The sequence below is a fragment of the Canis lupus genome, chromosome 26 (genome assembly GCF_048164855.1).
Source record: "Canis lupus baileyi chromosome 26, mCanLup2.hap1, whole genome shotgun sequence".
In the NCBI taxonomy this organism is placed as follows: domain Eukaryota; kingdom Metazoa; phylum Chordata; class Mammalia; order Carnivora; family Canidae; genus Canis; species Canis lupus.
In genome coordinates, this window is record NC_132863.1 from 43,834,212 (window position 1) to 43,847,325 (window position 13,114).

At 56.5% G+C, this 13,114-nt stretch overlaps 1 protein-coding gene across 3 annotated transcripts; it reads left to right on the top strand.

Annotated features, from left to right (window-relative positions):
- Positions 1-2,437: 2,437 nt before the first annotated feature.
- TFAP2C (transcription factor AP-2 gamma) lies at positions 2,438-12,913 on the top strand. Of its 3 annotated transcripts, none has more exons than XM_072801501.1 (7): positions 2,438-2,549; positions 4,976-5,461; positions 5,577-5,628; positions 6,857-7,073; positions 7,654-7,772; positions 10,091-10,235; positions 11,336-12,913. In XM_072801501.1, exons 1-7 carry the CDS (start codon positions 2,448-2,450, stop codon positions 11,619-11,621), a joined length of 1,407 nt encoding a protein of 468 aa, XP_072657602.1. In that variant the 5' UTR covers positions 2,438-2,447; the 3' UTR covers positions 11,622-12,913. The 3 variants fall into 3 exon arrangements, with proteins under 3 accessions (XP_072657602.1, XP_072657600.1, XP_072657601.1); XM_072801499.1 differs by lacking the exon at positions 2,438-2,549 and adding an exon at positions 3,016-3,303; XM_072801500.1 differs by lacking the exon at positions 2,438-2,549 and adding an exon at positions 4,357-4,741.
- Positions 12,914-13,114: the final 201 nt, after the last annotated feature.

The window sequence follows — 13,114 nt, forward strand, 5'->3', positions numbered from 1 at the left end:
TTTCGGGCTCTGCTTAACTGGGCCGGCCACTTCTCTGCCGGCGCTCACGCCGCTCCAAGGGGTTGGGACAGACACCTTGCGCGCAGCGCCGCGTCCCCGGGGGCGCTCGGGGGCCTCCACCTGCAGCTCCCGCGCCCCCTCCCTGGGGCGGGAGAAGAAGTCGCAGGCCAACCCCAATCCAGCTCTACCTGCCCGGCCGCCTTCCTTGGTTTGCAGGGGTGGGAAGCTGGAGGCGGCGGGGGCCTCCCGCCTGCGCGCCTCTACGCAGACGCCTCCTCGTCTTCCGACTCGGGGGTCTTGGGCCATCGGAGCGGCCTGGGGGCTCGGGTCGGGCCTTCCGAGCGCGTGTGAGCGCAGGCTCCCTAGGGGGAGACAGAGGGGAGCAGCTGACCCCCCCCCCCATATCTCCGATTTTGCATGGCGTGCTGCGAGACTGGCCCCCGGGAACCCCTCGTTCTGTTTACAGTTAGGCGGCTGCGAAGCCTCAGAGGGTCCTGACGGGGCACCCTTCCCGGAGCGGGGGCTGCCCAGGGGCGCGGCCACCCTGGCCCGGGTCTCCCCGCGGCGAGGGGCGGGGGCTTTGGAGGGAGGTCCGTCCGGGTGCGCGAGCCGTTCGCCCCCCGCCCCGCCCCCCCCGCTTTCCGCCGGGATAAGAAAAGTAGAGCCCCAGGGAGGGCTGAGGCTCCCAGCACGCTGACCCGGGCGCGCGCGGGCCTGGGTGCCGGCCCCCGGCCGAGGATGCGCGTGTTCGGGCCGCGTCTCTACGGCCGGGAAGCCCGCGGGGGTGTTTGCGCCGCCTTCCAGCGGGGGTGCGGAAGCCGCGCTCTAGCCTGAACGCGCGCCCCTGGGGGAGGCAGCGGCGCCGGGCTCCGGGGCGCTGCCTTGGGGATGAATGGCCCTTGCCAAGCGGTTCGGAACCTCTAGGCCCCTGGGGCTCCCCTGGGGCAGACGCGGGCGGCGAGCTGTCAGGGCCCATCGGCTCCACTTGCCTCTCCGCGGGGCTGGGAGGAATCTGTCCTTTCGGGTTACTTCGGCCACAACGGCCGCGGGAAGCAAGGGCGGCCGGGGTCTGGGGTGGGGGTGGGAGGTCGGCCGGTTCCTGCCCTGCCCAGGTTCCAAACCTGCCTGGGGGGGAAGTTGGCGGCGTGGACGAGACCCCGTGTTCAAGTCGCCCTCCCAGGCGGGGTTTTGGAGTCAACCCGGGTCTGGAAGGCCCAGCGTGGAGAAGCGCCTCCGCATCACCGCGCTGGGAGCCCGGAGCGCCCCAAGGAGGCGCGCAGCCTCCCTCTCGGGAGTCTCTGGGACCCCAACCTTCCGCGTCCTTCTATGCCTCTGGCGGATTACTGCGTTGCATAGGTGCCCCCAACCCCCACCCCTCCCCAATACCAGGAGCGTTGCTTTTGCGGTTCTTTTGTCCCCAGGCCTCAGTGTTCTGGAAGCGAGGTGTCCGGGAATGTGTGCACTGTCCTCTCTATTACTTCGTGCAAAGCCCCGAAAAGCCCCCAGTGTTTGCACTTCCAGGTTCTGTTCTCACATTTGGTGGGAATGACACCTCGGATCTGTCTGGTCTTAGGCAAAGAGAGAGTGGACGTTTCACTTGGAGGACGCCCGTTTTTATTTCAGTTCTTTTATTTTAGGCCCATCCGGGTCTAAAGAAATGGCAAAGCCCAAACAAACACGAGAAGGAGCAGGAAGGTGTGTGTGCAAATCATTCCGTGGATGGGGAGTGATCCACTCCAGGCCGGAGTCACTGTAGGGACAGGTATTAATTACTGCAGAATCGGATTCGGAAGCGGATCGAAACGGTCCCCTTCTCGGATTCTCTCAGAATGTTTAAATTCAGATCCAGGAGCCAGATGGGACGTCCCAGTAAAATTCGCCCTTGAAAACGAGCGGCTTTCCCCTTGCAGTGGAAAAGGTCAATTCCAGTCATTGGGCCGATGGATTTCGTTTCTTTAGAAATTGTTTAATATTGCGCATTGCATTCGAGTTTGGGTGGCCAATAAATATTGGGGCTAGAGGCAGCGTTTACGCGGAAGTTTCGTTTTCAGCCTGTGTCTGCAGAACCAGGGTACTCCCCCCTCCCGCGGGATCCCTCTCCGGCCCCTCCCTCCTCTCCCACCTCCTCGCTTCCCCCGCGCGTGGCGCTTGGGCTGCATTCGGCCCCGCGCCTCCTCTCCAGGGTGAGCAGGCGCAGGCGTCTGGGCGTCGGGCCGGTCGGAGGCAGCTGCCGAGCGGGCGCGGGGCCGGGCGCGGCCGGGCGGGGCCGGGCCGGGCGAGGGCGCGCGGGGGACCCCCGGCCGCAGGCAGCGGCGGAGCGGCAGCTTCGGGCGACGGGGCCAGACGCGGGAGCCCCAGACTCGGCGGCTGGCGGAGGCCCGGCCGCTGCGCGGCGCGCGGGGGGCCGCCTCCCCAGGGGGCCTTCCCTCCGCCAGCCCCTCGGAGGAATGGGCCGGCGCTCCGACCCGGGCGAGGCCGGGGAGGGGAGGCGTCTGCGGAGGGATTGGGGCTCGCGCCGCGGGATCCCAGCCTTCAAAGCTGAAGTCTCCGTGAGTGGGTGGGATGGGGGCATTTTAGGAGATGCGGGGGCCCCCGCCGTTGAGCTACCCGAACGCGGGGTCTCTTAGGTCCAGGTGACCACGTCTTTCGGAGGATGGGGGAAGGCGCGCTCGGAAAAAGCGGGGGCGGGGCGCGCGGGGGGCTCTTAGGGATTTGGAGCCCGGGCCCCAGCCCCGGCGGCCTCGGGGGGGTGTGTGTCGGGGCTGGGTGACGCGGGCGCGCCGGGGCACCCCGACCTCGGGTGCCGGCTGTCAGCCGCGGGCCGCCCACGCGCTCCGCTCCTCGCCCCCCGCAGCGCCGTGGTGCGCGCGGCGCCCCGCCGAGGTGCAGGGCGGAGCTAGGCTGGGACTGGCTGGGGGCCGCCCCGCCCGGCGCCCGGGCCTCGGTGCCGGCCCCCGGGGAGGAGTTATGATAATTTCCTTCTCATTAAGGCGCCCGGGTCCCCCGGCTATTGCCGGGACGCACAGTGCGGGCGCGGCTCCCCGGGTCCCCGGCAGCGGCTGGTCCACGCGCGGCGCCAGCATCTCCGCTCGCAGAGCCGCCGATGCGCGTCCGGTGACCGCGACAGCGAGGCCCTCGCGTGGCGGGGGCGGCGGCAGGCGCCTGGCCACCGTGACCCCCATTTTGGATTTACCGCTCGGGGGGTGGGGGGAGCCTGGATTTAACTGGCGGCTGTTTTGGGGGACGCCGGACGCCATGTTGTGGAAAATAACCGATAATGTCAAGTATGAAGAGGACTGCGAGGTGAGCTGGGCGCAGGGGCGCAGCCTGGCCCCGCCCGAGGGCAGCCCGGGAGGCGGGGGCCCCGGGTCCGGACGGAGGCGCGGGGGCCGCCTGCGGGCTCCCGCCTGCGCCCCGCGAGGGGACGGGGTCCCCCGCTCCGGACGCCCCCCGGTTCCTCGGGGCCCCTTCCTGAATCCGGCCTTCCCCTGACCCTCCACCCTCGGGAGCAGGGCCTGGAAGAGGCCGGCAGATGCACCCGCCAGGCTTACCGGTCGGTTCCTCGCGAAGCAAAGCAGCTCCTTCCCCTGTTCTCGGAAGGGCGCCCCGTCTGCAAGCCTCAGACGTGGCTTTTACGCACGATGTCTCCGTCCAAAGGGGTCGGACGCGGCGACCTGCCGGCGACACCTTTGCGGTGTCCTCCGAGGCGGGCTTGTCACCTGCCCCGCTAAGTCCTAGGGGAAGCCAGAAAAAAAAAAAAAAAAGAAAAAAAACCCCGAAGTTTGGCTTTTAGGAGAAGTGGGGGCTGGGGAGCGCCGGCGGGGGGGCCCCCCGAGGCCAGACGGGGCCGCAAGCGCCCGGAGTGCTCCAGCCAGTCGGACAGGTTGAGCTAGAGTTTCGGAGTGGGAGGGAGGGAGGCGGCGAGCGGGAAGAGGAAGACGCGGGCGGCGGGAGGCGTGCGCCGGGGCGCGGGCGGAGCGGGGCCGGGGCCGGGGCCGGGGCCGGGGGGCGCGGGAGCTCCGGGGGCTGCCCTGCCGGCCGGCCGGGCGGGCACTTCCGCTAGGGGGCGACGGTGCCATGTGGCTCCCGGTTCCCTGCTACCCCTGTGACCCCCTGGAACCCGGGGAGACCGGTCTTTTAAGAATTAAGTCGGACAGGCCTTGGGGCTCGGGACGCGCGCAGGCAAGGCTGCCCGGTAGTCGGGGTCCTCCATCCCCGCCCCCACCCCCACCCCCACCCCCACCCCACCCCACCCCGGGACCCCGACTGGCGGGGACGCGCGCGGGCCGCGGCCGGGCAGGGCGGCCTCCCTCGCGGTCTCTCCGGGTCGGGACGCAGCCAGCAGGGAGGGCGGCCCAGGCCGCGGCGCGCGCCTTCTTCCCACGTTGCTCGGGCGGCGCCGGGCGGCGGGCCTGCTGGGGAGCGTCGCTCGCCCGGAGGTCTTTGTCCTGAGGGCGTGGAAGGGGAGGGTCCCTGGGGCGTGGAAGATGCGCACTTCCCGCTTTGTGCGCTTTATCCGCGCTTGCGGCGGCGCCGCGGCCTTTCGTCTGGCGCCACCATGTGCGGGCTGGTGAGCGAGCGGCCTCCGCCCCGAGGTCACCGCCTGCCGATCTCCTCGCCCGCCCCGGACCTGGGCTCGGCCTGGCCCAAGGCCTGGGGTTCGGACTTGGCGCTTCGGGCCGCCTCGGGCATTGCAGGGCCCCGGCCTTCGCCGCCGGCCGTGGAGGACGCCTTCCCCCAGGTTCTTCGAAGTCTCTTTGCTTCCTCCGTTGACTCGCGGTTTGCAGCGAACCCCCCCGGGGCGCTTTGTCCCCGGGAGCCCTGCGGCCGGAGGGCAGGCCCCGCGGGCCGGGTCCCGGCCGGTGCGGTGGGTCGTCCCCTCACCCCCGGGGGCGCACGGCCCAGCGCAGCCCCTGCGGCCACTTCGCTGTAGCGGGGTTTCGTACTAGCGGGGGTCTCTGCCTCTCTCTCCCAGGATCGCCACGACGCGAGCAGCAATGGGAACCCGCGCCTCCCCCACCTCTCCTCCGCCGGGCAGCACCTCTACAGCCCCGCGCCACCCCTCTCCCATACTGGAGTCGCCGAATACCAGCCCCCGCCCTACTTTCCACCGCCCTACCAGCAGCTGGCCTACTCGCAGTCGGCCGACCCCTACTCGCACCTGGGCGAAGCTTACGCCGCTGCCATCAACCCCCTGCACCAGCCGGCGCCCACCGGCAGCCAGCAGCAGGCCTGGCCGGGCCGCCAGGGCCAGGAGGGGGCTGGCCTGCCCTCGCACCACGGGCGCCCCGCCGGCCTGCTCCCCCACCTCTCCGGGCTGGAGGGTGGTGCCATGAGTGCCCGCAGGGATGCCTACCGCCGCTCCGACCTGCTGTTGCCCCACGCGCACGCCCTGGATGCCGCGGGCCTGGCCGAGAACCTGGGACTCCACGACATGGCTCACCAGATGGAGGAGGTGCAGGTGAGCGGCGCCTGGGCTCTTGCCCCTCCTGCCCGGACCTGGTCGCCCCCTAGCTTCTCCTACCCCTCGCCCAGGCTCCCCGAACTCAAGGGAGACTTTGTCTTTTCTTCCCTAGAATGTTGACGACCAGCACTTGCTCCTGCACGACCAGACTGTTATTCGCAAAGGTACGTAGTGAGAGCAAACTTTTCTCCTCCCCGGGCCTCACATAACCCGGTGAAGTGAGGGCATGTGGCGGCTGGCTTGGGACATTGGTGGTGGGGAAGTGACTGACCCCGGCTGGAGAAAGGTAGGTTTTGGGGAGTAGGAAGAGATCTTTTTTTCTGAACTAAATGAGAAAGGATGATGGTAAAAAAAAAAACTCTTTAAGAACTGTCACAAGAGATTAATTGGGATTTGTTACTCCAGATAATTCTCTCCGGGAATATGATCCTTTGACTTGGATGGTGTTTACAGTGTTAGTCTTCCAGAGTGAGAACGCGGTGATTTAATTTTGGGGAAGAAAAAAACACACCCTTGCCTTAGTTGGGTGGTCGATTGGGTGACAGTTGTTGAATGAACGGATGTGATTCTGTTTCCCGTTTCAAATATGCATATGGTGAAGATCCTTAATTCTGACATGCTGGAAAATGTTTTGAAACTGTTCCGGCCTACCAAATAATAATACAGCGGAGAAAGGATCAGGGTGGGATAATCTGCCAGAGGTCGGGTTTATGCAGGGTAGTGGGGGAGGGGATTAGAAAATGGGATCACTTGGTGAGTGTCTGATGAAATTAAGTTGCAACTGACCGGATTACCGGTGGAGCTGTTCTGGAAATCAAGTAGTTTTAGATAAAAGGTAGTTAGGGTGGGTCGTCCGCCACTAGGAAACTAAACTGCTTGAAATCAATTGGGAAATGGATTTTGAAGAAAAACTCAGAAAGTAAACTGGATTTCCCAGGAAGCTTGTAACAGAACAGGTTCGTTTGTATTTTGTAATTTACCATGATCAGTTGCACTGAAAGGTTTCGGCAAAGGATCTGAATGTGTCCCGTGATTTTGGTTGTTCCGTTGTTGAGTGAGGAAGAAAAAAAAAAAAGCCCATTTATTTAGGATTGAAGCAGTCTTTCGAAAACAAATGTTCTAATTAAACAGATTTTAACAGTGGCTCGAAAATGAAAACCCTCCATGCTTGGGGTCGTGACTAATTAGCTCTGCAAGGTGTTAACTTGTGAATTTCAGATTCGATTATCTTTGAAGAATATGACTTAAAAAAAATCTGCTTGCAATTTACATAGCCCAACATGCAGCGTTCTTTGCTTACAGAGCTCTTGGGGCTTCGGTGAGTGGTTTGAAAAGATCCCTTTTTCCTAAACGCAGCTCTCTGTGATTGCCACTTTTGCTCTTCATTCGCAGGTCCTATTTCAATGACCAAGAACCCCCTGAGTCTCCCTTGTCAGAAGGAACTGGTGGGGGCTGTGATGAATCCCAGCGAGGTCTTCTGCTCCGTCCCTGGAAGATTGTCCCTCCTCAGCTCTACGTCTAAATACAAAGTGACAGTCGCTGAGGTCCAGAGGCGATTGTCCCCGCCTGAGTGCTTAAATGCCTCATTACTGGGAGGTGTTCTCAGAAGGTACATGGGGACACACTCCGGCCACGGTGGTTGGGTGGTGGAAGGTGAATAACATAAAAACCCCCGGAGGTATTTTTAACATTTATGTAACTTTTATACTTAACACTGAATTCTAATCGGCTTAGAGTTTTAGTACATTCCTTCTGTTTTAGAAAGTGCCAGATGTAGAAGGAAGTGCTAAAACAGCGCTCACAAATTATCATTTGCTTAGAATTTGGTTGTGTGTAGGGTGGTGGCATCCCTATTAGGGGTAGAGGAGCTCCTTGGGTTTTGTTCCCTGAGGGAGTTTTTTTGGGGAGGGGCTATTAGCTACAGTTTTGTTTTTTTTTTTTAAGTGAAAATATATCTGCCCCAGAACAATTTGCAATGTTATATGACGGGGGGGTGGGGTGGGGTGGGGTGGGGAGAAAGGTGTTGGTGATGTTAAGATTTCTGAACTTTCCAGGCATTAATCACAGGACTCCCTGTATCACTTGATTATGATCCACATCATGTAGATTTGATAGCAGTACTTTAGGACTGTAGGATTTTAAGAGGGTGCTTTCTTGAGAAGAGCTAAAGTTCACTTTCTTTTGCTCAGAGCCAAATCTAAAAATGGAGGCCGGTCCTTGCGGGAGAAGTTGGACAAAATTGGGTTGAATCTCCCAGCCGGGAGGCGGAAAGCTGCTCATGTCACCCTCCTGACGTCCTTAGTAGAAGGTCAGTGGAGTTTTGCTTTTGTTTTATGGTGTTTTTATTTGTTTGTGCCATGTCGTTTGTGTCGTTACTGCTTTCCCCGAAGAAAAGCTTAAAAGAAAATGGCTCTGGCTCTGTCACAAATAGACGTGAGGTTGAGTTGTCCTGAGCTCATTGTCATGAATCACAGTAATTTTATCAAATGAGTTAACATTTAAACATCCGACTGCTTAAGTATCCTGTTCTGGGTTCTCCAGAAAAATCATTGTTAAAAAAGAAACTGGTTTCCCTAACCTAAGAACCCCTACTGTTAGGGTGTTGGGACGTTTCCTCGAAGTGAACGGATTTTTGAAAGATGCATGGATCAGCTCGTACACCTTTAAAAAACTGGTTCTGCTTTGGTGGGAAGAGGCACCATTTCTAGCTTGGGTCGCCGGGGGATCTATCAGGATTGTGGTCAGTAAAGAGAAAAGCCCTTGTGGACGGTGGGAAGAAGCCAATTCACAAGCCCTTTGTTCATTTCCCGCATGGAGGAAAAAAAAATTAGTGGGGCCCCTCTCCCCCGTCCTAAAATAGTAGGATGTAACATTTTGGTTTACTGAATGGGCCTGTACCCCCAATCTGGAAGGGAGCCAAGAATGCAATTACAGCCTTTAAAAATAAGTGGGGGCGGGGAGGGGGGTGTCAGGGAAAAGTGAAATAATTTTTTTTTTCAAAAACCAGTTCATTGTTGCTGGGCCCGGGGAAATGGGAGTGGGACACGGAGAGGCTTACCCTGAAGCCTGGAGCAGCCCCTCGCCCAATCAGCGGGGCGCTGGGCTCTCTTCGGGCCCCCAGGGGAGCCAATGGGGGGTGGTCGCCTGGTGGCCAGGCCATCTTTTGAACACTTTCTGTCCCCGGTCTAATGGTGCTCCTGCGTGCTGAAAGAGACTTGGCAAAGTCCTCCTCTACCTTTTTACGAGTGTCTTTGGGGGTCAGGGCGAGGAGAAAGGAGCTGCCTGTTAGCTGCCTGTTGGAGCACAGCTGCCCCGCATGGAGAATGGTGGGTTCTGCGTGCGTGGCGCATAAATGTGGCTCCGCGAGGTTTTCTTTCTTTCTGGCCGGGGCTTGAGGTGCTTGAATAAGAAAGTGTGTGTCAGAACAATGGTTCTCAGATTCTGATTTAGTTGTAAGGCTGGGAGGCAAGTGGAGGGGAGGTGGGGGGGGCGGGGGTGCCACTATCTGGGTTTCTGGAAAGCTCCTGCCAGCCTTGGCACCGTGGAGCCAGGACCGGGCATCTCGGGCGGGGATGAGTCCCGTTGGTTTTTCTCTCCCTCTGTGATCCATGCCCCAGTGATTTGGACAAAAGAGGGTGGGTAGTCCAGATTTGGGAGTTGGACTCTTGAACATTTCTAGTGGAAACGCAGCCCTGCCTTTCTTTGTGAAAAGAAACCTCGCAGGGACTTGCCTACTTCAGCAACGGGGCACTCTAGTTTTAAAAAGAAGGTTCTCCATCAAAGACTTTGTCACGTCTTTCAAAAATTTTTTTATTTATTTTTTAATGAGACAGAGAGAGAGTGGCAGAGACATAGGCAGAGGGAGAAACAGGCTCCCTGCTGGGAGGGGTGGGGCAGAGAGCCCGATGTGGGACTCAATCCCAGGACCCCCGGATCACAACCTGAGCCAAAGGCAGACGCTCAACCACTGAGGTACCCAGGTGCCCCTGTCACAGTTTCTTAAAGAAGTGACCATGTGGCTTTTGTCCAGTGTGCTCGACTTTAAAATTTTCCCTACTTCTCCACAATGATAGCTTGTGTTATTGAGAAGAAGCATGAGTGTGTCTCAAGGATCTAATTTTGAGGGTCCAAGGCTGGTTAGCATTATTCCAGGGCACTGAAAATTTTTGGTCTCCCTCCATCCCCCCAAACACACTGGGTGTTTTCCTCTGTGCCTTGTCCCATAGGACCAAAACCACTGAAATACCTGGGAAGTTAGTTTTATTTGCCCACTGGATTGTTTTTCCTGTGTGTGATTTCATTTTATTTATTTACTTTTTAAAAAGATTTTATTTGAGAGAAGGAGCCAGGGAGCAGGGCCAGAGAGAGGGAGAAGCAGACCCCTTGCTGAGCGGGGAGCCGGATGTGGGTTTGATCTCATTCTGGGCGGGCCTCCGAGATCATGAGCTGAGCTTGAAGGCAGGCTCCTAACCTACTGAGCCACCCACATGTCCTGTATGTGATTTCATTTTAAAATGCCAAGTCACTAGTGGACCATCCGGGTTAGAAAAGGAGGAAAGAGAGGTTTACTGGGGTGGGGTGGCCACAGACCTCCTCTAAACCTGCTGCCACTGCTGATTATCCTAGGTGAGGCTGTTCATTTGGCTCGGGATTTTGCATATGTCTGTGAAGCAGAATTTCCTAGTAAACCAGTGGCTGAATATCTCACGAGACCTCATCTTGGAGGGCGGAATGAGATGACCTCTAGGAAGAACATGCTGTTGGCTGCACAGTGAGTATCCAGACTTGGCTTTTTTTTTTTTTTTAATTTTATTTATTTATTTATGAGAGACACAGAAAGAGGCAGAGAGGGAGAAGCAGGCTCCATACAGGGAGCCCAAAGCGGGACTCGAACCCGGGTCCCCAGGATCACACCCTGGGCCGAAGGCGGCGCTAAACCGCTGAGCCACCCAGGCTGCCCCCAGACTTGACTTTGATGGCTGGGTGCTCTGATCTTGAACTTGATGGTGGAGGTGGGGGATGCCCTGTACAGCCCCTGCTTCTCAAGAAAGAAATGCTCAGTAAGCAAAGGTGTTCAGCTAAAGGAACTGGCAAGGGGGGCTTTCTTTGAATATATTGCTCAGTAATGAGTGTTTTTGGAGCTGCTCAGTTATTTGGCTAAAAATAGTTAAACTACCCTTTCAGTCACCGTGTTTCCTGATCTTACAGGAATGTGTTGAGAACAATTTTGTTTTGTCACATCCAGTCAAGATTGGGAGCCTTCTGCCTCCTAATAACAGGACCTTTTTATTGTTGTTTTTTTAAATGTAACGATCCGGTTGGATTTGTGGGCAAACTGTCTCCAACCGGACTTAATGCAGCTGCAGGATTTCTCCTAGAAAGCCCACAGTAAATTGGTTTTAAAATTATGGTCAACGAGGCAGAGGTAGTCCAGTTAGGAAAAGTAGCAAAAGGATGCAGAGTGAACTGGCTGGTAGAAACAGTGACTTTCAGGGAGCTGGGGCTTCTCAGGGTTCTTGAAGAAATTGGTGTCTGGGTCCCCAGGCTGTCCCCAAAATAAATGGCTGTGCATTGTAACCGCCTGGACCCACCTCTAGCACTAGTCCTGGTGACCTTGGCCCTTTGACTGGGGTTAATCCTGTTATCTTTTCTAATTGCTCTGAGGATTAAAGAAGATAGTGCTTGCAAAGAGTTTAGCTCAGGGCCTAGCACATAATAGGTGCTAAGTGCAGCAGCAGTTGCTTTGGCGTGTGCAGGCCTGGGGTTCTGATTGCCTCCTGGGTGGCAGCCTCGGGGTGATTTGGCTTTGTCCTCTTTACCTGTCAAGAGCTAGACTGAGCTCACAGATATGTGTGTTGACTGTCCTCACAGGCAGGTGTGTAAAGAATTCACAGACCTTCTCAATCAAGACCGAACCCCCAACGGGAACAACCGGCCCACCCCGGTCTTGGAGACGAACATACAGAACTGCTTGTCTCATTTCAGCCTGATTACCCACGGGTTTGGCAGCCAGGCCATCTGTGCCGCTGTGTCTGCTGTGCAGAACTACATAAAAGAAGCCCTGATAGTCATAGACAAATCCTATATGAATCCTGGAGACCAGAGTCCAGCTGATTCCAGCAAAACCCTGGAGAAAATGGAGAAGCACAGAAAATGAAGTACGGGCGTGAGGCCGAGGGCTGAAGAGTGTCGAAGGAAATGGACTCCACAGTCATTCTCCACCCGGACAGACTGGGAACCCCTTTTGCCGGGGGACAGTTTGTTACCCGCCTTCCCATTAAAAAGGCCTCCACTCGTTTCTGGATCTTTTACGTGCCCTCCTGGATTCCTTAGTGTTACTTCTCTAGCGCTGAAGTGTGTGTGTCTCCTTAAGTCTGGACAAGTTATCGGAAGGTGACAAGTACTGGTTCTTTATTCATTAAGCTTATTTTATTCTTTTGAACCCCATTCTTTTCTTTGAAAGTGGTGCTACAAGTTTTAGAACCTTTTAAATAAATTCCCTGGGCTCACGAGAAAACCCACACACGTAGCTGTTGAAATGTCACATTGATGCGATTCAGATCAACAGTAACTTTGCAGTGTTAAGGTGATGGCTGGCTTTTTGTCTCCACTAAATATTTATCTAAAAATATTTATCTGGCTTCTTCAGACACCAAATCCTACAGAGATGGTAGGAAGCAAAGATTCTCTCCACTTAGCAACTAGTTTAATAGGAGGTATTTGACACGCTTTTAAACCCCTTGTTGAAAGGGGGCTTTTGAGTTTTACGAAACTTGTAGAAATGAAGCCTGCTGAGGATTTCGTGTTTTCTCTCTCTCTTTTTTTTTTTAATTCTGAGAGTTAACTCATCGATGGAGAGACTGAAATGTCCTGTTCCTTTAAGGTACTGAAGCTTTATTTGCATAATTTATTTCACATCTTGGTATTTCGAGTAAACTTGAAAAGGGGAGGCATAAAGGGTTTTTTTTTTTGTTCGTTGTTCTTTTGTTTTTGCTGCCCATCCCGTAGGAGGCTCTGTGTGTTGAGAAACAGTGCGTCGAGTGTACAGGTTTTATTTATGCATAATTTAATGGGGTCTGTAAATATGGGTGCACTTCTTATGACTTTTTTGACAAATGGGATTCAATTTTAATATTGACTTTTAAAGGTGATGGGGTAATCTGAAACACTTCTTTAGGTTTTATTCCTCTGTACACAGGGTATGACAAAATTAAGAGGATCCTGAGTTGGTTCTTAACGCCGCCGATGACTATTTAAATGACAAACCTCTGGTCATGAAGCAGTAATGTTGTGTCACGTCCCCCCATCATGCAGGACCGGCAGACGGGGGTGGGGTGGCGTGTGCTGTACCTGTGTGGGGGTGAAATGGAGGCTTGGAAATGGCTGTAAACGGTCCCCGAGTAAATGTGTCTACGATGCCTGTATAATAAAAAAGTATTCTTCATAGAAGCTGCGAAAGTCGAGTTACAACTTGGTTTTTTTTTTTTTTAAAGTCCTTAGGACGGTGGGACAGTGGGGAGAACTAAATTAAGGTTTGGCTTCAGCTTAGATTGTGGGACTGAGCGGGCAAGGTGGGTGCCAGGGGGAAGCCAGAAGTTTCATTTTGTCCCTTGTGAGACCGCTCCCCTGCACTGGGCCTTGCACTCCCGG

What these genes read in the sequence shown, in the direction of transcription:
- TFAP2C (XM_072801500.1), top strand. Translation starts at nt 4,559, where the DNA reads ATGTGCGGGCTGGTGAGCGAGCGGCCTCCGCCCCGAGGTCACCGCCTG. An exon ending in TGGAGGACGCCTTCCCCCAG is followed by an intron (nt 4,742 to 4,975) that starts GTTCTTCGAAGT and finishes TCTCTCTCCCAG; the next exon opens with GATCGCCACGACGCGAGCAG. An exon ending in CCTGACGTCCTTAGTAGAAG is followed by an intron (nt 7,773 to 10,090) that starts GTCAGTGGAGTT and finishes TGATTATCCTAG; the next exon opens with GTGAGGCTGTTCATTTGGCT.